This window comes from Leopardus geoffroyi, chromosome C3, assembly GCF_018350155.1.
Source record: "Leopardus geoffroyi isolate Oge1 chromosome C3, O.geoffroyi_Oge1_pat1.0, whole genome shotgun sequence".
Classification (NCBI taxonomy): domain Eukaryota; kingdom Metazoa; phylum Chordata; class Mammalia; order Carnivora; family Felidae; genus Leopardus; species Leopardus geoffroyi.
The window spans coordinates 4,728,248-4,755,217 of NC_059338.1; the positions used below are offsets into that span (position 1 = coordinate 4,728,248).

At 53.7% G+C, this 26,970-nt stretch overlaps 3 protein-coding genes and 1 non-coding gene across 10 annotated transcripts in view; 1 reads left to right on the forward strand and 3 right to left on the reverse strand.

Annotated features, from left to right (window-relative positions):
• Positions 1–7,255: 7,255 nt before the first annotated feature.
• PIGM (phosphatidylinositol glycan anchor biosynthesis class M) lies at positions 7,256–9,240 on the reverse strand. Its single transcript, XM_045455098.1, has one exon. The coding sequence runs from the start codon at positions 9,220–9,222 to the stop codon at positions 7,948–7,950; it is 1,275 nt and encodes a 424-aa protein (XP_045311054.1). The 5' UTR covers positions 9,223–9,240; the 3' UTR covers positions 7,256–7,947.
• Positions 9,221–17,965, forward strand: LOC123585796. Its single transcript, XM_045454263.1, has 4 exons — positions 9,221–9,754; positions 15,430–15,514; positions 16,061–16,179; positions 17,213–17,965. Exons 1-4 carry the CDS (start codon positions 9,221–9,223, stop codon positions 17,531–17,533), a joined length of 1,059 nt encoding a protein of 352 aa, XP_045310219.1. The 3' UTR covers positions 17,534–17,965.
• Positions 11,006–11,132, reverse strand: LOC123587113. Its single transcript, XR_006707167.1, has one exon. It is a non-coding gene; the product is annotated as a small nucleolar RNA SNORA43 (small nucleolar RNA).
• KCNJ10 (potassium inwardly rectifying channel subfamily J member 10) overlaps positions 16,758–26,970 on the reverse strand; it is a 29,545-nt gene continuing 19,332 nt past the window's right edge. For 6 of the 7 annotated variants that reach the window (XM_045455093.1, XM_045455094.1, XM_045455092.1 and 3 more), the window contains one exon: positions 16,758–20,812. In XM_045455093.1, the coding sequence (XP_045311049.1) occupies positions 19,673–20,812 (1,140 nt within the window). In that variant the 3' untranslated portion in view covers positions 16,758–19,672. Of the gene's footprint in view, positions 20,813–20,924; positions 21,114–26,970 lie in introns of all 7 variants that reach the window. The other variant, XM_045455095.1, reaches the window with a different exon arrangement.

Sequence of the window (26,970 nt, forward strand, 5' to 3'; positions counted from 1 at the left end):
TCAGGCTCGATGCTGGCAGCGTGGAGCCCGCTTTGGATCCTCTGTTTCCCTGGCCCTCTGCCCCTCCCCCGCTCATGCTCTTTCTCCCTAAAAATAAATCTTAAAAAAACATTTTTAAAAAGCTGTTGCGTTATTTGGGAAAGCCTACATGGCTGTTTGTGATCGGCCGTTCGTAAGTTTTGAGTTCCTGACCGTGAGGCACTGACCGGCATAGCTTGGGGTTTGCTTAGACAGGGTATTAGAGGCCCTAGAACTGGCCTCCTTGTTTAACGAACACTCGTATGAACCAAGCTCTGCGCCAGCCTCGTCCGACGGATGGGCCAGCGAAGCGCTCCCGACGACTCTACGGGCACTGTGCTCCAGCCAGTGTCACGCGGGGGCGTCAGCACCTTCCCAGCTGTGTCCTCTGTAAGACACGGTGAGTCTCTGGAAGCCAGGACATGTGTCACCCTTGTACCCCCAGTCTGGCTGAGGGCCTGAATGAATGAATGACCTACCGGGCCGCTTGTTCCTGAATGTCCTGCCTTCTAAGGTCCCGTTGGCCATCTCACCGCGTCTAAAGGACGCGGGCAGCCCCGAGAAGGGGGTGACTTTGGCCCCAGGGGATCCGGGTTGTGCTGCTGTCTCATGCTAACGCTGACCTTGGGCAAAGCGCCTACGTTCTGAGTCAGGGTTCTCACCCGTGAAAACGGGATTTGAAACAAAATCCTCATGTCTCAAAGCAACGTGCGAAAGAACTTCATACCACTGCTCAAACCTACGTTGTATACATCGTATGTCATCCTCTCCTTTACAAATAAGCCTGTGCTCAAAAGTCAGGAAAACGTAGGCTGAGTTTAAGGCCTTGGATTACAGGCCAGCGGAAACGCCGACGTTAAAGGTGCTTGTCAACTCGCCTTCACAGTGGGCTGCTGACGACCGCAAGTGAGATCCTGGCTGTTCCTGGCGGGCTCCACTCGGTCGCACTCCCCTTCTTGTGCCTCCTTCAACACGCCAGGCTCGCCTGTACCTCAGGGCCTTTGCCCTGCTGTTCGCTCTCTCCCGGACACCTGCGTCAACAACGTCTCATCCTCACTTCCTTCAGGCCTCTGCTCGGAAGCCGCCCCCAAGATGCCTTCCCTGGGGGCGCCCGGGGGGCTCGGTCGGTTGAGCGACCGACTCCGGGTTTGGGCTCAGGTCATGGTCTCACGGTCCGTGAGTTCGAGCCCCGCATCGGGCTCCGTGCTGGCAGTGTGGAGCCTGCTTGGGATTCTCTTTCCCTCTCTCTCTGCCCCTCCTGTGCTCTCTCTCAAAATAAATAAACTTAAAACGAATACTTTATAAAAAACAAACAAACAACAACAAAAAGATGCCGTCCCTCAGCGCCCTGTCTACAGGAGCACCACCTCCCCTCCTCCCTGCCGCGGCTCCCCTCTTCTTAGCCCGCCTTTCTTTTCCTTCCGGTAATCCCCACAATCGCGTTTACTCCGTGGCCTCCCGTGAAAACACAAGCCCCGTGGAGAGAGTGCCTCACGTAGAGCGGCCTCCCCAACACCCAGGACGGCGGCTGGCACACAGGGGACGCTCCGCGCCTCGTGCCGGGTCGTTTGCTCAATGAAGGGCGTGGGGCGCATAAGGAAGATTTTCGCTGTCGTCACCTGTCATCGCGTGGAATCAAGAAGGACGTGCAAAATGAAACACAGCAGAATCAGACCAGACCTGTCCTCGCCAGTAACAAGCTATTTGGCCTTGGAAAGTCACTGTTTCTGAGCGTCAATGTTCTTCCCCGTAAAAGAGCAGTGATGCCCTCCACTTCCCCGTGTCACAAATCACAGGACTGCTGTGGAACTTAGCGGGGTCTCACACAGCATTTTATCAACAGGGTATGTTTCTGACTTTACCGTTAACTCTCCAGGCGCATGGACCTAGTCTTACTCGTCTATTATAGGATTCGGCACGGGCCTGGATCTGTAAATAATTGTGAAAAAATAGGGAGCAAAGGTGAAAAACTTCCTTTGAGAAATGAACCGAGCTTCAAACAGTCATGCTCCAAATGATCTTTACGTAGCCACTGTGTCATTTCGTTTCCTATGGCAGACAAAACCATTGGCAATGTGTCTGAGCAGCTTGGAATATTCCGTCAGTCTGGGTTTTGTTTAGGATAAAGAATACAAACGCTTGTTTTTACTAAATGAATGGTTCTCCCGGGTCCACGCGGAAAAAGTGCTTATGCCATTCTGATGCTTCGACCCAGGCAGAAGACACGCTCCCACGACAGAGCGCCGGCCCCGGGAGTGACACCTCCACACGATGGGGTCATAAGTGTCAACCGAGGGGCATGAGCCGAACCTCCGCTGCTTAGTCAACTGTCAAGACGGAACCAGGCCTCTGAAAATTCTGCACGTACATTTTCACATATAACCACTGCCTTTTCAAAGAACCAGATCAACGTTAGAAGGAATAAAGTCATAGTAACGGGCAGCTTAAACAATTATTTGGTGTAAGTCCAGGTTATTTTCCTATATCCATTAGACCGGGACGGTGGGGTGAGAGGTCGGGGGAGGGGAGGAAGGCTTACATCTAGACTCCACATTAGCTCCTTCTTTAAATGCTTGTAAACAGATGTTAAAGCTGGGGAGGCGATATGGAATGGCTAGCCCTGTGCCAACACCGGGATAGTAGCTCATTTAATCCTTGCAGACGATCCCGAGGATTATGGTATCGTCCTCACTTCACAGACAGAAAACTAGTCCGAGTAGGTAAAAGGACCTCGCCCAAGGTCACACACTGGAACTTGAACCTCAGCTATCTGAACCTGTGTCCTCATATGCCAAACTCTCAAGTCTTGGTCATGAGTTATAAATGCATGAATCCACACACACAGTAGAGCGAGAGGAATCTAATCATGATCAGTTACCTTTTGGAAATTACGGTCACGTAATTTCCATAGCTTGATCTACCACAGCGGGGCTAACGCGAGGTTCTGCAAATCAGCTTTAGCCCAGGCCAGGGAGAGAAAGGGCATTATCAAGTCAGCCGTCGCAAAGAAAATAAAATCTGGGGAGAGGATTTGGACGTGGGAGGGGATTATTACATGTCTGGGATGATTAAAAACAAGTTTGGGGCCAGCGGGAACCTCCGCCCAAGTGAGAACTGGCCCTCGAGCAGATACTGCAAGTTCAGGAAGGACACACTGGCCGACGTTTGTGACAGTTAGTGCTGAGTCCTGTTTATTTTGCGGCAATCTCCATCTACCGGGCCTGCGCACTCCGGGGAAAATCCAAAACGTAACAGAATGGAAGGAGTAGGGCAGTCAGGCAAAACTCTCGTCAGATTCTAGCCCGGACACTTAGTGAGTCATCTAATCTTTGAGCCTCTTTGCTCATCTGTAAAACGGGAGTACGAATGCCAGCTCCAACTCCAACACCAAAGCGTTGCCGTGAAAATGAACCGAAGCCACATACGGCAGAAGAGGGATCCTGAATCAGTGAATCATGAAAAGCCACAAGTTAACCATCACCACGTTGTAAAATCAGTCCATCGGTTGTCGTGGGGGAGGGGTGGATACAAGGAATGCGAAACACGTATAATCTTTTATCTGAAAAACTTCTTAGGGATGATGCCTACCCCGGGTTTTCCTAGGAGGGAGACAGAAAGATGCGCACCAAAGAATTATTTGTTCGACTTCGATGGGAGGTAGATTCCTTTGCTTCTCACTTAGTTGTAAAGACCAGGAAAAGACCCAAAATGCTTAATTACAGGTTCTCTAGCACGCTCTCCCGGAGAATCCAAGGTCTATTCTTTAAGATTAAACACAAAATAATTGGAGAAACTAGAAAACGTACAGGCTGTTAAAATGATATAACAATATTACAGTTTTGTAAGAAAAGACTATTTCTAGATGTGTGATGAATTTACCGGTGAAGTTCACTGATGTTCGCAACCTCATATGGTTCAGAAAAAATTATATATACAAATAAATAATAAAAATAATATGTATAGGGTGCCTGGCTGGCTCAGTTATTGAGGGTCTGACTTTTTCAGCTCAGGTCACGATCCCACGGTTGTGGGACTGAGCCCCACGTCAGGCTCTACACTGAGCACAGAGCCTGCTTAAGATTCTCTCTCTGCCCCTTTTTCCCGCTTGCACTCTCTCTCCTTCTTTCTCTAAAAAAAAAAATAAAAATAGGGGGCGCCTGGGTGGCTCAGTCGGCTACGCATTTGACTTCGGCTCAGGTCATGATCTCACGGTTAAGTTCAAGCCCTACATCCAGCTCTCTGCTGTCAGCACAGAGCCCACTTCGGATCCTCTGTCTCCCTCTCTGCCACTCCCCCGCTCTCTCTCAAAAATGAGCATTAATTTAAAAATAATAGGGGCGCCTGGGTGGCGCAGTCGGTTAAGCGTCCGACTTCAGCCAGGTCACGATCTCGCGGTCCATGAGTTCGAGCCCCGCATCGGGCTCTGGGCTGATGGCTCAGGGCCTGGAGCCTGTTTCCGATTCTGTGTCTCCCTCTCTCTCTGCCCCTCCCCCGTTCATGCTCTGTCTCTCTCTGTCCCAAAAATAAATAAACGTTGAAAAAAAAATTAAAAAAAAAAATAATAGTCATAACTTAAAAAATAGTATGTGTAAATAAAGCAAATACAGCAAAACACTAATTGTTGAACTTTGATGGGAGGTTTATGGGCCGTGTTTAAAGTGTTCATAATAAAGCATTGGGGAACAAACAAAAACACGAGGTTGCATTTAGAGACTGTCCCATGTGAAATTTTCCATCTTTTCCCTTTTCCACCCACTGTACAGATGGTTGAGGCTGGGTGGTGGTGCAGAAAACTAACTGCAAGACGAGTTTTATCCAACTTTTGACACAATGTTATGTCACAGAGTCATTCAGCCAAATGGTGAGAAGTCAGTAACTAAAATCTACGGTTTTAAGAGTCTTGTGTGGGGGCCGGGAGAATATGAGCCTTTCCAATGTACCTAATCCAGGAAATTTATCTAGAGATATTTAAGGACATTTTGAAGACAGTAAGGCAACTACTGAAGAAAATAAGCCATGTGGTCTGCTGGGTTTAGAACAGATTCTCTTAAGTACGGTGCCTCATATGCTAATAATTAGCGCTTATCTATAAATGGGTACATTGATCTTAAGGTACATTGATCATTAGAACAAAAAGAATTGTGTAGGAAATAAGGCAAAGTCCTATACGATTTTAAGGTGTTCTTAAAGGACTACTAAAGACACCAAAAAGACTGCAAGTGAAAAGAAGACAAGAAGAGATTTTATAAAACCAGAAGAAAAAGGAAAAAAATGAAAACCCTCAAGAGACAAAATAAAATCACTTCATGAATTTATAAATGGTTTGCATCCTACGAGCTGCAAAACAGCCTCTACATCTTTTGAGAAATGCCCACAGTTCTTTGGGAGAGAATGTCCCCCCAGGGCAGGTTCCGCACTTGAAGCTCTGTCCAAAGATCCCAGCAGAACTCCACCGACTTCTAAGAATATCAGACACTCTGAGAATGTTAAGGGAATGATCTAAGACATGGAAAACGTTTAAAGTCTTAGATTAGAGGCAACTGTCGAGGTTTCACAGGGGAAGACTGACCTATTTATGATGTGAACATCCGTGTGATGGGAGTGTTACTCAGCAACTTCAATGTAAGTACAGAGTAAGCCGCGACAAAAACAGAATATTAAAGTAAACAAATTGGGAAATTAATAAGTGAATATACTTATGACAATCTAAAAAACAGTCTGGAATACCAAAAAGACAATTATATTGGGATACTGGAATTCCATGTTTCCCACCCCTTTCCCACCAGTTCTACCAAAAAAAAAATTGTTGTTTTTTTTTACATTTATTTTTATTTTTGAGAAACAGACTGAGACAAAGCGTGAGCAGGGGAGGAGGGGCAGAGAGAGGAGGAGACACAGAATCTGAAGCAGGCTCCAGGCTCTGAGCAAGCAGTCAGCACAGAGCCTGATGCGGGGCTCAAACCCACAAACTGTGAGATCATGACCTGAGCCGAAGTCGGAAGCTCAACCAACTGAACCACCCAGGTGCCTCTCTACCAAAAACATTTTTAATTATTATTACAAAAGAATGAAAAAAAAAAAAGGATAAAAAAGTCATGGCTGGAAGGCAACTAATGAACAATCACATACGAAGAGTACTCAAAGTAAGACCTAACATGGGATATGAGACTAGATGCTCCAAGAACGGTCACCATCTCCAACAATTAATGGTCTCTGCTATTTTCACTGAACAACAACCCATGCAAAACCACCCATTCTTTCCCTCCTTCTAATGGCAGGTCCCAAAACACATCCATCAAAGAAGTGCTCCCAGTAACAGCATTCTTGTTTATGACCAGCCTGCAGACATTACTCTCAAAGTCTCTTTTTGGCCGGAACTGACATGAAATATACTACTTCTCTAAAGTTGTGCGCTGTGTGTGTGTGTGTTTTACTATGAAAGAACAATGTCACTTAATTACTCATCTTTTAAAACTACAGAAGCAAACTCCTACATTTTAGCTTCTTAGGGAGTCCCCAACCTAGATGGGGACTAAAAAAAATTTTAGGTTGCTTGTTTGAAACTCAGAAAACATTGTTTCCTAGAAATATGATAGTAATAAGGGAAATGGATCTGCCCAGCAAAGCCTCAGGTCCACAGTCTCTCCCTCAATTTCCTGGTCTGAAGACTAATGATGCTTCTTAATGCTTTCCAGAGCCTCCCACACAGGTCTCCATTTCCATCATAGAATTTTCTTCAGAGGGGTATTTTTAAGCTGGAAAACACTTTACTAACAATGTAATTTTTTTTATCACTTAAAATCTACTACTTTGCATTTTCGCAACACAGATGACACAAGATTCACTTAAATTCCAGACGAAAAATATTTTTAAGCAATCAGAAAATTAGGGGCGCCTGGGGGGCTCAGTCGGTTAAGTGTCCAACTTCAGCTCAGGTCATGATCTCACGGTTCATGGGTTCCAGCCCCAAGTAGGGCTCTGTGCTGACAACTCAGAGCAGGGAGCCTGCTTCGGATTCTGTGTCTCCCTCTCTCTCTGCCCCTCCCCTGCTAGCGTTCTGTCTCTCTGTCTCTCAGAAATAAATAAACATTAAAAAAAAAAAATGAAAACTAGAAAAAAAAGCAATCAGAAAATTAAAAACAAAGGGGTATAAAAGAACACTAAAATGTCCTTAATAGTTTGTGGACTTCAAACATCAAAAGCAAGATGCTATTTTAAAATAATGTAATGACTTCAGTTTAAAGATGGGTGAATTTTAATTTAATCCTTTTTGCATAAAACCAAATGGTAGTGTAATACCATGAGACTAAGTGCTGAAAAACTAAGTAATGAAACAGATATGTGAAACATGATTACAGTTTAAATTCTTTGGGCTCTTTTCTAAGCCCCCACTTTTAGTACAGAATGAACTTTCCCAACCTAAGCACAAGAGTTAATATTTACCACTTTGCATCTAAAAGCTGTACTTTAGGAACATGCCGCGAGTTTTCACAGCTATTGGGAAAGCTTTCAAAAGAAAAAGTGGGGGGTTGAAAAGAAAAGACAGCTTTAGACTCTGCAGCACAGTGTAGCTGGTATGAATACTGGCTTAGACCCCGGGACTGACTACATTCCTCTATTTTTCTTCAAAAACCTTTTGGCATCTGATAGTTTCATCAGCCTTTCGGTGTTGAAACAAGTAACCTTTCCTTCCCATCGTGTTCCCGATGAATGAGGCCTAAGATTTCCTAGAGGTGGACCTCAATTATTGAGTCCCCTTTATACACAAGGCAACCATTCGTTTGAATCTCCCTGGGGGCTGGGATTCATGCTCCCAACTGAACTTTCACCAGCGTGCACAGGATGTTCAAAAATGTCTCCAAAGCTCTCTTCTGGCCCATTCGGCACCATCGGAATGTACTAGAAGTGGCAGAAGAACGGGAGTACCAATTAGTCATATTTGATTCTCTCCGCCAGGGGTTCCTGCTTGTAATGGGAAATAATCTGAATTAGGATGGAACAGTTGATAAGAAGGAAGAACAAACCAGCTAACCAGATAAACAGAAAGGTGTTCTTTCCCCGAAACTCCAGGAGATACGCGGGAGCCAGCCAGAGGGCCTGCCCGATGAACCACAGCATCAGGAGAACCACGGCGCGTTTCCACCGTATCCTCACCAGCGGCATCACCAGGGGCAGCAGGCAGAGGTACCAAAGAAAGTACTGGGAGGTGCAGACTTTGTTAAAAGTCACGAAGATGGCCGTGTGCAGGAAACAGCAGAAGACGAGGTCCCTGTAGTAGGCGAACGACACGGCCGACAGCAGGAGGAACTGCGGCAGGAAGGCGGCGAGGCCCAGGGAGAAGCTCCACGGGCTCTCCGCGGTCAAGTACAGCATGTAGAAGTAGGGCGAGAAGTTGTGCCGGATGTCCCGCCTCGTCAGGTGGTACAGGTAGGTGTGCTCCAGAAACTCCCAGCCGTATTTCTGGTAGAAGCCGAAGCTCAGGGCGAAAAACGTGAGCCCGGCGACGGCGACGAAGAGCAGCACGGCCCGACTGCACAGCCTCTTGAGGAATTCGTCCAGGCGGGCCTGGAAGGGGCAGCGGGGCCGGCCGGGGTCGCCGGGGTGGCCGCCGCGCTCCGGGAGCAAGTGCAGGGCGATGGGCAGGATGTAGGTCACCGGGTACATCTTCATGTGCACGGCGAGGCCGTACGACACCGCGGCGCACGCCACCTGCCTCCTCGCGAGCAGGTACAGCGTCGCCAGCACCAGCGCCGCGACCATCGAGTCGGCGTTGCCGCGGCTGGACACCGCCATGGGCAGCGGGTTAAGGAGCCAGAAGACACAGTAGCCGCAAGCCCGGCGCCGGCCCAGCCCCTTGAAGAGCAGCAGGCGGTAGAGGAGGAAGGCGGTGAGCAGGTCGCAGCTGATGAACAGAAACTTCCCGAAGAGCTCGCACAGGTACACGTTGGGCGTGAGCAGCCAGCCCAGCAGCGGGGTGTAGCGGTACGTGGCCCGCAGGTACGGGGAGCGCCCCTCGGTGACGAAGCGCGCGGCGTCCGTGAACACCCGGTAGTCGACGTCCGTGTACCGCACGAGCAGCGTCCGGTCCTGGAAGACGCCGTAGAAAACCAGGGCCACCCGGGCGAGGAAGGCCACCCCGAAGACGCCGGCGGGCGGCACCCGCAGGCCCAGGAACCACTCTCCCCAGGGCTTGGTGGGGGCCATGACCGCGCGGCGCCTCAGCCGCTCAGCCCCAGCGCCGAGCTGCCTTCGAACGCCCGCCCTCCGCTCGCGGGCGCATCTCCCACCCGCCGGCCGCCAACCGAAACCTCGGCCGGGCGGTCGCTTCCGGCAGGAGGCCCCGCCCCCGCCCCGCTTCCGGTCGGAGGCGCCGCGCCGCGCTCTCAGTGGCCCGGCCGAGCGTGCCTTCCTCTGGATTGGCTGTGTCGCTGCCGCGCCTTCCCTCGGCGGGGGGCGGGACTTCCGGACCTTGAGGGAGGCGTGGTGCCCTGGCTCCCGGAGGGCGGCCGGCGTGGTCCCGGAGTCGCGGCGGCTTAGCTCTGCGCGTGCTGCCTGTTCCCCCGCCGCATCTCCGGTCAGCGGAGACGGAGCCCGGGACGGGACGAACTTCGGGCCGCGTCCCCCGGGCCGGAGACCCGCGGATGAAGGGAAGATGACCCGCGATCGCTTGCCGGGCGTCCCTCCGCCAGCCCGCCGGGAACCGGGGCGTGTGGGCCGGGCCCAGCGTGCGGGCCCCGTGAGTACTCGGGAAGCGCCTGTATGTTGAAACTATGCCTCGTGTGCCCGGACTGGAACCGAACTGGACGGCTGCTGTTTTGTCCGGCAGCCCTGGGTGGGAGGGAGCGGGGAAGGTGTCCCCGGGTCTCGCCGCTGCGGAGTTGGCCCTTCCTTGTGTCAGGGTGGCCTTCCCGTCCCCAGCCAGCAATTCGACCCTTCCGGCCTTAAAAAGCACGTCCTGGCTCTCAGATTATGGTTTCATCCGCAGTGTGACGTAGTTGCCTCCTTTCCGCCGAGGGTGGACGGACTGGGGTGCAGGGGCCTCTAAGCTCTAGGTCGTTCCCGCACGAGACCCTGCCTGCTACCTAAGCCCTGGCCGGTGCCTGCCATCCCGGTGCTCCGGCCCTCTCTTATGGAATGACCAGTCTCTGTTACAGCATTTGTCGCGCTGCCTTGTGATACCCGATTTTTTGTTCGTCCCGCTTCCCTCGTTTTCCGTCGGGACGCCTTGAGTTCTTTGCGAACAGAGACTATCTTGTTCTTTTTCTGTGCCTCAGCGCCTAACACATTAGCAGGCTGGTAGTAGGCCTTCTGTACAAGTTGAATTGATTTTGGACGTTCCTTTTTTTTTTTTTTTTTTTTAATCTAAAATTTTTATTTTTTTAGCCGTCGTCACACCCGCTACCCGCAGTGGCGTTACCAAAACCAACCCCTCCACTCTCCAGTGCCCTGGTTTAGAGGGCTGCTTATAGGGTTATAGTTAGCCCACTGCTCGCTGCCCGTCACCCCATCATGTCTCCCTGGCAGGACAAAGCCAGGTGTGGCCCTAGGCTGTCTCTCTCCTTCCCAGCCTGCCTCCTGTTCAGCTAAGAGTTCTCTGTTTGTCTCAAGTGTCCTTAGAGCAGGGTGTGTGGGCACAGGGCCGGGAAGCCCCCGCAGGGAGCAACGGCAGGACACAGGCCACTCCTAGCAGCCGGGGGTACACAACACACTTGCCCGGACTTCCAGAAAGCCCTACCCCAGACAGACCTACAGAATGAGCACTTCCACGAGGGGAAGACCCTCTTCCTGGTCAGTCCCGTTGTGCCAGAGGCCGGTCACATGCTCATCTCTGCACATCTCCTGTAACCCTCATGACAAGTCTCCTTTTATAGACAAAGAACCTGAAAACCAAAGCGGTTAGTGCCTTGCTCGGCGTTCCCAGCTGGGAGCCCAAAGGTAGGTCTCCCTGCCACGTGCACATAAAAACTGCCTCCGCGGCAGCTGTGGGGCACGTGGGGCTACAGACCATGCTTAGTGCTCTCTGTTGTGAGCACTGAGCGTGGAAACAGCCATTTCCTCTTTGCCCCAACGTCACAGGTGCAGCAGAACAGCAGGTCCGGCACCTGCGGGGCAATCTGGATCGTCCTCGGACCAGAGTCCCTCTAGGGTGGCATCCTCGGAGGACTCCCTGCTCCCAGCCCTTTTCTCTCTCTGATGTCCTTCACCTGTCTCAGCTTCTGCCCCCTTCCTCCCCGTTCCCCCCGACCGTGCTCCCCTGAATTTCTCCAGCCATTAGCTCTTTCCCTTCTTGGACACTCACTGCACTTAGTCTGCAGAACCACCGGATGTCCTCATGTATTTCAGGTTCTATTCGTAACCTTTCAATGAGATTGTTGGGTTTCTGAGGTTAGGGATGATATCTTATCCTTAGTTTCTTTTCAGTCACTCATAATTGACTGCCATGTTAGGCACATTAGAAATGTCGGGCAGATATTGACTTACAGGTTTTACAGAGTAGGTGAGTCCATTCAGCCTCACGTGCAGCTCCCAGGACTGCTCTCCCTTGCCCCGTTCATCCGTCACGCAATTTACATTTATCCTGTGGATGAACCGTATTAATCGTGGACACTCCATATTTATATCCCGATACCTTTTTCTCCTTTTGTGTGCCTCGGTGTAATGACGTGCCTTAGGTGGATAGTTCCTTTTAACTGTCGTTTTGGTACCGTGGCTGCGTCTGTAGTGACAGTGCATCACCCTGCTGGTGATGGTGGTGACGATGACTTCAAACAGCCGGCTTTGTTGAGGCCTTGTTTGCAGTGTGTCAGGCATCGTGCTCGACACTTACCACGCAAGGTGGATACCCTGCCTTCCCAAATGAAGAAAGCAGGACTTAACGGAGGTCAAGTAATGTTTTCCTAAGTCACATCATGACCTAAAGGCAGAGCTGGAAAGCAAAAGCAATTCTATCTAGCTCAGATCTTTTTTTTTTTTTTAATTTTTTTTTTTTTTTTAAATGTTTATTGATTCTTGAGAGAGAGAGAGATTGAGCAGGGAGGGGCAGAGCCAGAGAGGGACACAGAATCTGAAGCAGGCTCCGGGCTCTGCACTGTCAGCACAGAGCCCGATGTGGGACTCCAACTCCTGAGCCGTGAGATCATGACCTGAGCCAAAGTCGGACGCTTAACCGACTGAGCCACCCAGGCTCCCCTGGCTCAGATCATCTCTAACTACCGTGTGGCTAACCTGCAAATAAAATGTTGCTGGTGCAGTCTGATCTCCCTCTCTGCCTCCTCTCGTTGATCTCTTGTATGCATCGTTCTCATATTTACTCTCACTGTGATCCTTGCTCTGATGATTCTTCTCATCTGCCAGTGGTACATAAGTGAGGCTTAGTCCCAGAAAGTTAGGGGAGGTGGATGTCTGAGGATTAACTAAGGGTTCCTCTGGCACAGTTGGTTTAGTAGTGTGGCAGAAAGGCCCCAACCATCTGACCCTCTAGAGCTTATTTATTAATAGGTGAGAGGCACCACATTGGACAGATAAGGAAATAAGAAACAGCTAACCAAAAGAAACTCAGCTTGGAGCACTGCAGTCAAAGGGCTGAGATACAGACAGTAGTTGAGGGACTGAAGAAGGGACTGGAGTTCAGGCAAATAAATTGGACGGGGAGGTCCAACTTCTGTTCCTTGCTTCTAGGTGGGACAGAACCACAGGCTTGAAGGGGCCCATACCGAGCTTTTGGCATTGGGCTTAGGGATTCTATTTCTCACCTCCTCCTGGAAGAGCTACCATTTTTTCAAAGCTCACGTGTGGATTACCTTTTGAGCAATTACTTAACACTCCCCCCTTTCACTGTCTGCCTCTAGGCTCTCACCCTTTTAGAGCTCGTGGCTAGGGAAAGCACGCACATGCGTAGCTTGTCCCTAGCTAGCCTCCTCGGCCGGTGCCTTGACCTTGGTCATCATACTGTCTTGCTCTCATTACCTTTCCAGATCTACTCTCCATCTTTTCTGCCCTGTTCTGGGCAGCGTCACGCGGCCTCCCCTGCCCTCTGGCTCCCCATCAGAATAGGCCAGTGGGGGGGGGACTAGCAGATCTTTGGCAGTGGCTGAGTTCGGCTGCCTGAGACCCTGACTTCCACTGGAGCTACTCCAGCCCCCTCCCTTTGGCTCCAACTCTCACCAGGTTCCAGTAACCTTCCGGGCAGGTTTAAGACTGCTAAAGGCTTCCTGCTGTCGGGAGTCCCTGGGTGCCTCACCAGCCCTTGTTGGTTTATTAGCCCTGCCCACACCTTTGTAAAAATCCCTTCACTGAGTCCTCTCCATATTAGCCCTTGGAGTGCACCATCTGGTTTCTGCTGGAATACTGATCGATTCAGTCACTCTTTTGCATGGATCTTGCTTATATTTCCTGCTTTGTCATTTCTTTTTGATCGATTCCTAATTCTTTTCAGGCTTAGCATCCTGTACCTTAGTCCAGACCTCCAACAACTCCACTTAATCATACGTCCTGACCACCTACACTACCCGAGGGTCTGTGGTGCTTACCTCCCCCCGCCCCCCGCCCCGCCCCTGCCCCCAAGCTTTTGTAGGTCTTTTAACTGGTTTAGTGTCTCCTGTCTCTCAATCCTGCTGCTAGGCTGATAGCCATAAACAGCACTTTAATTAGATCCTTTCCTTCCTCAAACATTCTCAATGGCTCCCAACTGCCTACAGAAAAAAATAATGGGCCATTTAACGTGCCATTCAGGCCCTCCATTACCCTACCTTTGCCGTCTATTCACCTATAAAGCCCTCTGTTACGGCTTTATTACCCATCCCTTACTTAAGCCTTGTGCTTTCTTCCTGCCATGCTTTTGCTCATGCTATACCGTCTACAAAAGGCCGAATTTCTTTTCACTTACTTAACTACTGTTGGTCCTTGGATGCCGGATTCCAACCTCTACTCCTATGTCAACTCTCCCTAGACCTTAACTAGTGGAAATGATCTCTCGTTGCAGAACAGTAGAGTTTAGGGGCGCCTGGGTGGCGCAGTCGGTTAAGCGTCCGACCTCAGCCAGGTCACGATCTCGCGGTCCGTGAGTTCGAGCCCCGCGTCGGGCTCTGGGCTGATGGCTCGGAGCCTGGAGCCTGTTTCCGATTCTGTGTCTCCCTCTCTCTCTGCCCCTCCCCCGTTCATGCTCTGTCTCTCTCTGTCCCAAAAATAAATAAACGTTGAAAAAAAAAATTAAAAAAAAAAAAAAAAGAACAGTAGAGTTTAGTGTCTGTTCTATTTTTTGTTTGTAATCAGTTAATTGCGTCATGCCTTAGGAGATCTGCTAGCTAAGTCTTCTGTGGGCGTTTAACAGACGTATGAGCTCCACTGTGTACTAGCGCTGTGAACTCCAGGCAAGTTCCTTCCCTCCCTCTTCCCTTCTTCTTGAGTATCATACATGCAGGTCCTGGGCTAAGTGCCAGCCGTGCCCGTGACCAAACAGTGACATGAGTCCCATTCACATGGCACTTAAAGTCTGGTGAGCAAGACCAACATCGGTGAGATCCATTCACAAGTGAAGTTGCCACTCTGATAAGTGCTATGAAAGGGGGGTATGTGGCAAAGCCATAGCTTTTTTTTTTTTTTTTTTTTAATGTTTATTTATTTCTGAGACAGAGCATGAGCATGAGCAAGGGAGGGGCGGAGAGAGAGAGGGAGACACAGAATCCGAAGCAGGCTGCAGGCCCTGAGCTGTCCGCACAGAGCCCGACGCGGGCCTCGAACTCACACACCGCGAGATCATGACCTGAGCCGAAGTCGGACGCTCAACCGACTGAGCCACCCGGGCGCCCCAAGCCATAGCTTTTAACAGGCGTTTTGGTCTGAGAAGGGCGTCGTAAGAGTTAGCAAGGCTTGGGGTTGGCGGACAGGAGGGAGTTGCACAGGAGAGCAGAGCAAAGCCCAGTGAGGCCGTCCATCCCTCATGGCAGGTGTCGTGTCTTCTATCCCTGTTCCTCGAATGGTACTCTTACCATCCACATAAGAGGAACTCAGCATTTGCTGATTTTTCTTGAATGTTCCATCAAATGTGTTCTAGCCAGACCTCGTAGATTGTTATCATTCCCTTGCCTGGTGCTTGTCCCTGTGAAGTATTGTTGTCCCCCGAGGTCTCACTCTCTAGCACATGTTGTGAATGGCATACCTGGTCCTTAGTGGATGCTACCTGCCATTGGCCTCGGTGCCCATGACTTGTTGCTCTGTCTTGTTTTCCACACAAGTTTGCAAGTTTCTTCAAAGTTTGAGGGACTGGATGTTTCGTACATCCTCCGTCTCCCGTGTCTTACGACTGGCTCGTCCCTAAACTAGTGTTGCAGAGATGTCGTGGGTAAAACATCTGTTGATGATGATACGAGACCCGTATTCTCCCTCCTCCTCCCTCTGTCCTTCCATTTCTAGGGAACAGGAGTCAGTGACTCCGGGATGTGTTACTTCTTGTCAGAGAGGGCTCGGGACCGGGGACTGACAACCAGATCTTTCTTGGGCGAGTGCTGGGTAAGCGTAGAAGAGAAACCCATTTCTCTGCATGTCGGGGCAAGAGGCCCCACAGTTAAATGAACGGGCTTGGAGAGCCTCGAGGATGTGTGAGGAGTGCGTGCACGCAGTAGCATGGAAGGGAAATCTGGCACGTGAATCACCGGCTGGAAGGGCACGGTGCCCGGGACCCAAAGCACCTGGGCTTTCCCGGATTGAGCTGAGCCAATATCCAGATTTCTGGGTCTTTAAAAAAAAAACCAAAGTCGAGTGTGAAAGGGATTTGCTAAACTAAAGGCCCCCCGAGGTTGATGAGGTTGATGAAGGGAGCTCCCGGAAGGAGGGAGGGAAGTGGGAAAGGGGAGGGGCCTGGCCACATGCTCCCTTCTTCCGTCCCTGCCTCACTCCACCCTCCCTTCCCTCAGGCCTGTGAGTTCGGCCCCGTACTAGGATTGGCTTCGACTTAGAGCAGAGATTCGTCCCATTTCGTTTAGCAGCATGTTGTGAACAGACTAAAATAAAATAAGCCAAAGAAGCTCACGTCTTTTTTAACCAGGTAAAAAGAGCTGGTTTCGTCTGAACGCGGGGAACGGAAAAGCCGTCCCTGGACACTGTGCTTCGGCAGAACCGGCCGATCCGAAGCCCACGGGCCGTGCGGACGCTACAGCCCGGGCGGTGGGTTTTCTTACAGAGAAACTAGGTTAACCGGCGCGGGGAGGACCGGGTAGCAGCCGAGGGGAGGGGGCAGCGTCCCCGACTGACTTGCAGCAGTGGTGTGAGAACTGCCTGCCCCTCCCTGCTGGGGCCTCACAGGGAAATCTTTGCACCGTCTTCTTAGCTGGCAGGGGTGGGCCGTGGCTAACGACGTGAAGCACAGAGTCAGGATTTCAGAAGCCTCCCGTGGGACTGCACCCTCCCCTGGGGCAGATGGCCCCACTCCCCCTTTTCACCCCGCCCTCCCCGGTGCCCGGTGCCCGGTGCCCGGTGCCGGTAGTAGGACTCCCGGCATAGACCGTGTCGGGGCCGGATGCAGCTAGGGAGAGGGCTGGGGCTCTGCCTCGGGGCTCGTCCGCAGCCCAACACATGTGCAGTCCCGGCGTTTGGAGTCTAGGGTGGGGACGTCCCCATCCATGCCTCCCACCCCCCCGGGGGGTCAGCTTCTGGTGTGACAGCCCCCCCACCCCGCCCGCGCGCCACGGGGCTAGGGCTGCATCCCCCCCCCCCCCCCCGTAGAAGAAGGAAATACAGCAGACTTCAAGACCAGGAAACAGAAGGTGCTTTTTATTTTAAAACCAAAAAAAAAAAAAGTGCTACAGTGACAGGACACTGCTGGGGTGGAGCGCGCAGCGTAAGTGGACTCTAGATGCCCATGGCCCAGGCGTCCTCCCCCCGTGTCCTCCTGTCCCCCTCCTCCCGGGCCTCAGCACGCAGGGGGTGTCAGCAGCCTCATGGGCGTCTGAAGAGCGGCTTCCACGCCTCCCTCTCCCGTCCTCAAACCTGAAAGCCTCATCAGCTGTCTCCGCATGGAGACCAGGATCACTGGGCAGAAGTCTGGAAATCCGGGGAGCCCTCCCCCCCGAACCAGAGCAACAGAACTGCCCCCGTGCTAAGATCTCCTTTCTGTACATTCAGTGTATTTGGTCCTATAAACATCTATATACATACATCTGTCTACATATATATATTATCTCTGTCGCTTTCTCCTTAGGTAAACCTTCCATTTGTCCCACGTGCTACTTCCCAAGCCTCCGCCTACGACTCGTCCGCTAGTCCAAGGGAGACTCCGGCTTCGCGATTTCACCAGGTCCCTCAGCACCACCCTCTGTCTTCGTCACACCCTGAGTACCCGCCCTGTCGCTTGTTTTGCCCGTCTGGAATCTCCCGGTTAACATGGGTGCCCAGTGCTCTCCTGACATCCCAAGTCCATGGTTGCTGTGGTCAGGGGACCCACTGCTCACCAGACGTGGCTGCTTATAAAGCTTGTCCGACGGCCGGAGAAAGGATTTCAGCTCCGAGGAAGAGGGGGTGATACAAAGAGCCGGTTAGGGTGGGGGGGAAGCGTCCTCCAGGGAGGCTCATGGCTGAGGAAGCCAGGTTGTGTTAAAAGGACAGTATGATTTAAAGTGCAGCTTAGAGCAAAGTCTGGGGTCTGGGAGGAGAATCAAAAAGGTTAAGGCAGAAAATGTCCTTATTTTGTTATGCAAGAATCTGAGTCTGGGGGCCTAGAATAGACAGCAGGGCGCTCGGGAGAGAGGATTTCCCTCAGGAGGGACACAGCCGTGCACGGAAGAAACTAGCATAGGATGGCTTGCTGATGGAGAAGATACACGCGCGCACACACACACACACACACGCACACTCCAGTATTTTGGACCCTCACACACAGAAAGAAATCAGGTAAGTCTAACGTTGAATAAAGTCGAGAGCCCAGAACCTGGCTCTTTGCCTTCTGTTCTCTGTAGCAGATTTTCAAGTTTTTCTGGTTCTCGTTTTCTTCCGAGCTAGGGAGCGTTGGTGGGGTTCACGGCCAGGGAAGAACGAAGGGTCTTCAGTTTCAAAGTGGAGTTGAGCTCAAGGAGAGCTGCGTAGAAGAGGGCCTGGTGCAGTCGCGTGAGCCGTGACCACAGGTCCAGCCTCAGAACCGTGTGTTTCTCCGAAGCTCGGCACGCAGACGCGTGTCCACGGCCTGTGCGAGTGTTGGAGCTCGTAACAGTTGGCTGAGTCCATCTTAACAAACTGCCACTGCATTCGCACAAGGACTCTCTGCCAAGCCACCGTGGGGGCACGGGAGCAGTTCCTTGGCACCTAAATGAGACCAGGAGGCACTCTTGGGGTTTGGGGCTTTAGAGAACATTCTGGTGCCCAAACGCCCTTCTTGGCCCCTCCCACAGTCCCCACCAGGGAGCAAGGACTGGCCTGAGGTGGATCTAAAGCGTACCCTTTAACTTCTTCCTCTTCACGGCAGAGGGGAGTGGAGATGGGACCGGTGCCCACTTTGCCCAAGTCTCGGGAATGGCTCAGGGAGACCCCGGTGGTTGGGTCAGGAAATATAGTCTCCCTCCCTCCCAGCACTGCCTAGTGAAACAGCTGACACTTCAGAAGGGTGACAGGGAGAATGGTGTCCACCAGCCAGAGTTCTGCCCCAGCCCAAACCCTAATAAAGCGCCCCCAATTCCCAGAGGCTCCACACAGCAGTCTGGAGGTCTGAGAATGTACTCATCCTGCATGGTAGGGTTAGTGTCGCTTTCCTTGGGAATCTGTGCCCTGTAAGTACCTGGAACACCATTTCCAGACCTTTCCGTGGGGGTTGGGAACATACCGGCAAGGGCCATCCCATCCACGGGTCACAGGAGACAGATCCCCCCCCCAGGGCTGTCTGGAGGATAGGGTCAGGGCTTTGGACTAGGGCTCTGCATTCGTCACTCCACACCGAAGGGTTCAGATTCCGGGATGGGCGCCCGTCAACCTCTATTCTCTGAGAGAAGAGGCGGCTTTGTGAGAAAACGGGGTATCCTAAGACCGGGTCCACTGGAGAAGATAGAAAGAGGAAAACGGGGGTGACCAAGGTTCTAGTCAGAATGTGCCAGCAGAAATTACGCTATAAGAGACCCTGACTCCTTTCGACGGGGGTTGGTAGAGAACCCAGGATCAATTAATTCCGGATTCCCGTATTTCTGAGGGCGCGGACTCCAAAACAACCATCAGAGTCTTGCCTTAGGGAACTAGCTGGGTGGGAAATGAGAGGCGGGTGGGGGCTCCGGCCCCGGGTCACCAAACTTCACGGTGGTGGTGGTGGCGGTGGGAGGTGGGGGGCGGGGGGGGAGTCTATCCATCCAACTGCGTGGTCCTCCTGATGTGAGTCTCCAAGCATGGCTGATGCGTTCTGAGCCACTTCAGCCTTAATCTTCCCTCTCCTTCCCCCATCCTGGTGTCGGGGAGTTGCGTGTCTTGGGGACGGGTGGGGGTGGGCCGAAGGGGGACGATGGAAGGAAAGCTCGGACTCCAGTTGGCCTCGCCTACCCACAGGCCGCCAGGTTAAAGCGGAGGGAGTGGAGAATGGGTGCTTCCGGGGGCTCTCCGGCTAGCCTGGGTATCCACAGCCCTCACCCGGGCTGCCGAAAGAGGAAAGACCAGAGAGACGGGGTGGGTGTGGTGGGGCCGCGGGCCATCAGACGTTGCTGATACGCACGCTTAGGGCACTACCCTCCTTCTCCGCTTGCTCCCTGAAGGACTCCTCCAACTTGAGCTTCTCGGGGTCTCCGTAGCGCACCGCGCTGTCTCGGAGGCCGCTGGGAGGGGCCACCTTCACAACCTGGTCGAAAAGGCTGAAGTCGGCTATGTATTTGCCACTGGCCGACAGCGAGATGGCGGGCGTGAACTCGTAGCCCCAGAGGATCTCCTCGGGCAGGTAGGAGGTGCGCACCTGACAGGTGGCGCTGGTGGACTCCACCGTCCCGCTCAGGATCAGCACCAGCTCGAAGTCCCCCTCCCCGCTGCGGAGGGGGAGGTCTTTCAAGGGACTGGTCTCATCCACCACGTGGTAGAACGTGAGGGGCAGAATGAGGAAGGGGCTGTCCGAGGCCGTGTCCACTTGGAAGGTCACGTTGACCTGGTTGAGCCGGATGTTCTCGCCCTCTTTGGTCTGGTGGGTCTGGAGCAGCTTGCCCGTCACCTGGCAGCCGATGAGGAGGCTCTTGCGCATGTTGGCAACGCGGATCATGAGGCAGGGCTTCCCGTCGTGGGCGGCCACGACCGCGTGCTGGCTGAAACGGATGGTCTCGGCGCGCTTCTTGGGCCGCGCGATCTTCGCCAGGAAGGTGCCCGTGATGAAGATTTCCAGGATGGTGGTGAGCACCAGCTGGGCGATCAGCAGCACGATGGCCAGCGGGCACTCCTCGCTGATGTAGCGGAAGCCGTAGCCGATGGTGGTCTGGGACTCGAGGGAGAAGAGGAAGGCCCCCGTGAGCGTGTGCACCTGCACCACGCAGGGGGTGTGGTTGGCCGGGGGGCCCAGCTCCAGCAGGTCTCCGTGGGCCACGGCCACCAGGTACCACACCACGCCGAAGAGGAACCAGGTGCCCGCGAAGGTCGCGGAGAAGAGCAGAAGCTTGTAGCGCCACTGCATGTCGATGAAGGTCGTCCACAGGTCCTTGAGGTACAGGAAGCGCTTGTCGGCGATGTGCTCCATTCTGACGTTGCTGCGGCCGTCTTTCGTCAGGACCCTCCGCCGTCGGACCCCTGGGCCCACGAGGGGCCGGCTCTCCGTCTGAGTGGTCTGACTGTAGTACACCTTGGCCACCGACGTCATCTGGAGGGAGCGAGACGGCATAACGGGGGTTATTGCAGGAAGCCAGCCAGCTCGCGGCCACCGCCCACGGCGGAGGAAGAAGCGACGTGCGTTTCGGGGTCACCGATCTTACCGTGAGCGCATATTTACTGAGCACTCGCTATTCGCCGGGCGCTGTGCAGGACGCTGGTAAGCCAACAATGCAAATGACCTCACCCTTGCTCTCCAAGAACTCCCAGCCCGGTGAGCCAGACACACATTCAGGGAGCAGATAATCGCAGGGAAGTCTGATCTTTGTGATTCTCTGGGGCAAGCACAGGTCCTGGAAGGTGGGGCCAGAGGAAAGCGTTCTACTGGTCTCTCTTCCCCGCAAAACCAGTTCCGTCAAGATCTCTAATTCTGAAATAGGATCCCTCCCCACCCTCATGAATGGCAGGGCAAGAAAGACTATCCTGTTGAAATCCTTCCAGGCCACCCCCGCCCCTCAAAACACACAAACCCTTCATTTCCCTGCCTTTCCCCTAGCCCCAGGGCAGTACTCACTGGTGACAACCAGGGGACTCATCTGGCTCAGAAAACAGCGGAAACTGCCCAACCTGCCACCCTCTGAGATGTTTTCTAAGGACCTGGACCATCTCACTGCATATTATTATTACTACTTTAGCATCGCCATCACCATCATCTATTTGCATCATCCGGGGGAATTCGGTCTGGGTCAGGTGGCGTTGGGAATAGCACGGGCAGGACCTGAGCAGAAAGAGCTGAGCGATGGGAAAGGAGGAGGGAACCACCACGCCGAGGCCTCCGGGCGGTGCAGAGGGAAATGCCAGGTCAGGGGCGGCAAAGTGGCCTTGACCGGGTGAGGTAGGAGAGTCGGTGTGGATTAGCGGTCATGTCCGCACAAGCTCAAATTCAGGATCGCTGTTTGTCCTGATGGAAGAAAGTGGGACAAGCCTCCGAAATAGGAGACAGCTCGCTTCACGCAAGGTGCCGGTAGCTCTGCCCAAGGAGTAGCTTGTACTTTTCCAGCAGAGATAGGATTTCAATCACTGAACCCTTGGACTCTGGATCTGATGACCAGACCTTCTGGGAAGGAGGAGGGTGATCTCCGGGGATTTGGGTCCTACTTGGAGAACAGAGAAGCTCATCTCCTTCTCCATTCCAAAAAATCTGGGCCATCGCATCATCATTCTTCACGCTGCTCCCTTACCCCATCTTCCCCACGGCCCGACATCTGGAAAACTAAATTATTTGGGCCCGTTTAAACCCCCCACCCAAATAGACCCTGAATTGGCGGTCACCAATGGATGAGAATCCCGGAATGTTCACAGGCAGCCAGGAGCCTGCTTACCAGCGCTCGTCCACTTGGGACTTTTGTCCACTTCCCAATACGCTTATCTACTTTGGAGCAAAAGGGAAGCTTTATAATTCTGAGGTTTGGAGAATTACGATTTCGAGCCCAGGTATAGCCCCCTTCAGCACTCAATAGCAGCAGTAAAGACAAAGCACAGCCCCCGCATCTCTGCCATTTTAAAGCTCGCCCATTAGTGTGCCTTCTCGTTTGATCCTCAAACTGGAAAAGATGTGGAACCTTCCTGAGAGACTCTGAGGAACTATTAGTGGATGGAGGAAGCCCTGGAAAGCTGTGGATGAGTGAACATAATTTTTTTATTTTAGTTTCTTTTTTTTTAATTTTTTTAATGTTTTTATTTATTCTTGAGAGAGAGAGAGAGAGAGAGAGAGCACGAGTGAGGGAGGGGCAGAGAGAGAGAGGGAGGGAGACACAGAATCGGAAGCAGGCTCCAGGCTCTGAGCTGTCCGCACAGAGCCCGACGCGGGGTTTGAACTCATGAACCGTGAGATCATGACCTGAGCCCAAGTCGGACGCTTAACCGACTGAGCCACCCAGGTGCCCCTAGGGCGGCGCAGAGAGGGCGAGAGAATCCCAAGCAGGCTCCTCACCGTCAGCAGAGAGCCTGATGCGGGGCTCGAACTCACAAACCGCGAGTTCGTGACCTGAGCCGAAACCAAGAGTCAGACGCTTAGCCGACTGAGCCACCCAGGCGCCCCTGTTTGCAGCATTAATTTTATTCAGAACTATAGAACACGCGGCCACCAGTTACGAGGGTGACACAAAGCTGGGACAGATCGCAAATGCAAGGTCTGGGGCAGAATTAGGACCCAAAAGGAGCCAGAGGAATGGGCTAAGTCTAACAAAAAGGATAAATGTTGGGTTGCATATTTGGGCCCCAAAATTATCTGAGCAATTCCGGATCGCAAATACTTGGTTTGAAGGGCGATCACACGAACAGGGGTTTGGACCTGCTCTTGGAGTTCCAAGAGGAACCGCCAGCACCGATGAATCCACACCACAGAGGAAAAGACTCCAGATCCAGACGACAAGGCACAAGGTAACAATCAGGACAGCCAAACGGGAAAGAGCTTCTCGGGAGGCAGACAGCGCTCCGAGCCTGGGGGTGTCCAAGGGCAGGATGGACTTGGACTTCGCAGAGAGTCCACAGAGGAGGTGCAGGCTGTCACCTACTCTCACGGGGGACAGGATGCCTGCCCCTTCCGTGCCATCTCTACCCCGGACGTCCTAGGGCGGCATTCGGGGACCCATCCTCAAAGTCCTAGCTTTGTGCTGAGGAAAGATTCCGCCTGACTTCAGGAACGGAAGCTCTTGGGGCCCAAGGGAAGCCTCGCGTATCCTCCCCAAACAATAGCCTGTGATGATGTTATCCCATCACAGTTCGTAAAATATGTAATTTGGCCCTCACACTATGAAGGAAATACAGAAGTCATTAGAAACAGGCTCAGGAGGGGCGCCTGGGTGGTGCAGTCGGTTAAGCGTCCGACTTCAGCCAGGTCACGATCTCGCGGCCCGTGAGTTTGAGCCCCACGTCGGGCTCTGGGCTGATGGCTCAGAGCCTGGAGCCTGTTTCCGATTCTGTGTCTCCCTCTCTCTCTGCCCCTCCCCCGTTCATGCTCTGTCTCTCTCTGTCCCAAAAATAAATAAACGTTGAAAAAAAAAAAAATTTTAGAAACAGGCTCAGGAGATTTGCCCCAAGTAGATTAATGGTAGAGTTGGAACCAGAAACCAGGGCTTTGGGATCCGGTCCAGAACGCTTTTTTTTTTTTTCTTTTTATTTATTTATTTATTTGTTGTTGTTGTTGTTGTTGTTGTTGTTGTTTTTAAGTAGATTCCACACCCAACACGGGGCTGGAACTCCCAACCCGGAGATCAAGAGTCACGCGCCCCACCGACCGAGCCAGCCAGGCGCCCCCAGGACTTTGGCAACAACCGCTTCCGTGTACCCGGGTCCATTCTCACGGGTGCCGTGGTCTGGGGAAAGCGCCTCTGCGGGGCCCTGTGCAGGGAACACGGAGCCCGGCGTCGGGGCTGGGCGTTCACGGCACCGGACGGAGATTTTGGCCGCTGGCTGGAACTCTGTTGTGACAGCCGCCTCCAGCTGCGTGCCTGCGGTGCCAGCCTTTCTCTCCGCCTCGTCCGGCTGTCCCCCAGCTGCCACGCCACCTCCCACGGCCAGGCAGCTTTGTTCTCCGAGGGGGCGAGAGGCAGAAGCGGACAAACAATCCGCCACGCCCCCACCCCCAAGCTGGCGGGGCTCCTGGGAAGGGAGCAGCCCCAGCCCTGCCGGGCACACGCACAGTCGTGCCTCCAGGGGGTGCTGTGTCCCCAACCCGGTTCCAGCCAGATCCCAGGGACACAGTCTGACGGTGAAACCAGCCCCCAAGGGGTGAACAGACGGAAGGGGACACCATGAACTTCTCCCGTCTCTAAGGAATGTATAATGATTCTTTCTCTAAAACCAGGGCCATCAGACCCACGGGGGTGTCCGGCCCGCTTCCCCCCAGCTCCAGACTCTCACGCTGCAGGTAACCTGGATTGGCCTGCGAGCTCGGGAGTCAGTTATTCTCCAGAATGGGTGGGTTTGTCAGAGCCCCTCTGGAGCACAGCTCTGCTCTGGAGCAAGGACACCCAGCTGTCGTGACCGTCGTGATTAAATCAATCCTACCGCTTTGGGGATCAAATGCAACCTCTGAGCCTAGCATTCAAGGCCCTGCATGGTTTAGTCTCTGCCTACTTGGTGGCATGATTCCTGCCGCTTGTCCACCCGCACCCCGGGCTCCAGCTCCGCGGAGGGCCTCACCGCTTCACCCTTTCTGCCTTTGGACCTGCCTTTGGCATCGCTGGCTCCGTGCCTGCCTGAGGACCTCCTGCCGATCTCTCAAAACTCGACTCGAGGGTGACTTGCCCCCTTTTTGAAGCCTTCCCTGACCATCCAAGAAATAATCGGTGCTCCCCATCCCCCAGGCCTCACCCCAGCGTGGGTCCGTGAAGCCTGGGCCTTGCACACGTTCCTACGTTAGACCATCTGAGCGCTCTGCCGTTGTTTGTCAGCTGTGAGGTCTTCATTTAAGGCCGTGGACCGTGACTCTCGCCTGTTTCCCCAGCACCGGGTACAGTTTATTACCAAAGACTGAGGAAGGGGACGAAAGCTGATCCGGACCCAGAGAGGCCCGAGTGAGGGCTGCAGCCTTGGTTTAGCTCCCGGGAGACTGGCCGCCGAGCCTCCGGAGACCTCGAGGTGGAGCCGCGACACAGGGGGAGGGACCCAGGCTTACCCTGGCTCCACTAATGCTGCAGGGGGTTACAGATACGAGCTTCAAAGGCAGGAGAAAGCAAGTCCCAAGGCGCCCGTCCATCTCTCTTCTGGGTCAGCGGGAGGATGGAGAGAGAGACAGCTTGGCCGTGGCCGTGGACACGGGAGTGGGCCACGCCAGATGCAGAGAGAGCCTGAGCTTGGCCGTGGCCATGGACACGGGAGTGGGCCACGCCAGATGGAGAGAGAGCCTGAGCTTGGCCGTGGCCGTGGACACGGGAGCGGGCCACGCCAGATGGAGAGAGAGCCTGAGCTTGGCCGTGGCCGTGGACACGGGAGTGGGCCACGCCAGATGCAGAGAGAGCCTGAGTGTGGCCGTGGCCGTGGACACGGGAGCGGGCCACGCCAGATGCAGAGAGAGCCTGAGCGTGGCCGTGGCCGTGGACACGGGAGCGGGCCACGCCAGATGGAGAGAGAGCCTGAGCGTGGCCGTGGCCGTGGACACGGGAGCGGGCCACGCCAGATGCAGAGAGAGCCTGAGCGTGGCCGTGGCCGTGGACACGGGAGCGGGCGACGCCAGATGCAGAGAGAGCCTGAGCTTGGCCGTGGCCGTGGACACGGGAGCGGGCGACGCCAGATGCAGAGAGAGCCTGAGCTTGGCCGTGGCCGTGGACACGGGAGTGGGCCACGCCAGATGCAGAGAGAGCCTGAGCTTGGCCGTGGCCGTGGACACGGGAGTGGGCCGCGCCAGATGGAGAGAGAGCCTGAGCTTGGCCGTGGCCGTGGACACGGGAGTGGGCCACGCCAGATGCAGAGAGAGCCTGAGCGTGGCCGTGGCCGTGGACATGGGAGTGGGCCACGCCAGATGGAGAGAGAGAGCCTGAGCTTGGCCGTGGCCGTGGACACGGGAGTGGGCCGCGCCAGATGGAGAGAGAGACTGAGCCTGGCTGAGGCGGTGGGCAGGGGAGTGAGCTACGCCAAGTTACGTGCCTGGAAAAGATGTGTCAACCCCCACCCGGGGCCGTGGCAGAAGGCACAGGGGAGAGCCATGCACCTTCTAAAACCGGTCAGGTTGGAGAGGCAGGGAAGGGACCCTGGGCAAAGGCTCCATCTGTTTCCTGTGACGACTTGCCTGAAAGGAGCTTTGGGCCCTAACACCACCTGCGTTCATTCCCCGATGTGAACGAATCCTGGGTTCCCGAACAGCTGAGGACGCCATCATCCTGAGTTACCACACTCAGACTCTCGCCACGCCAACGTGCGTCACACAACTGCCAGTTTCCACTCGTGTCCCTTCCTCTCATCTCCCGGCCTGACGTCGGGTCCTCTCTGCCTTTCGGCCTCCCACTCGCCTGTCCGCTCTTTCTCTCCCCGAGTCCTTCCCGCACTGCGACACCCGCTCTCTCTCCCCGAAGCACACCTCCGATCACAAACCCGAGAGCATTTACCCAGGTTCAGTGCCTACGGGGGATTAAGATCAGACTCCTTGTCTCGTGGCGGAGGAACCTGAGGCTGGGGGAGGTGACTGACTTGGAGTGTGCGGCTGGTCTC

Coding starts and splice junctions, on each gene's coding strand:
- LOC123585796 (XM_045454263.1), top strand. CDS start 9,221: ATGACCGCGCGGCGCCTCAGCCGCTCAGCCCCAGCGCCGAGCTGCCTT. Junction 9,755..15,429: donor GGGCCCAGCGTGCGGGCCCC/GTGAGTACTCGG, acceptor TTCCATTTCTAG/GGAACAGGAGTCAGTGACTC. Junction 16,180..17,212: donor CGGACGCTACAGCCCGGGCG/GTGGGTTTTCTT, acceptor CTTTCTCCTTAG/GTAAACCTTCCATTTGTCCC.
- PIGM (XM_045455098.1), bottom strand. CDS start 9,222: ATGGCCCCCACCAAGCCCTGGGGAGAGTGGTTCCTGGGCCTGCGGGTG.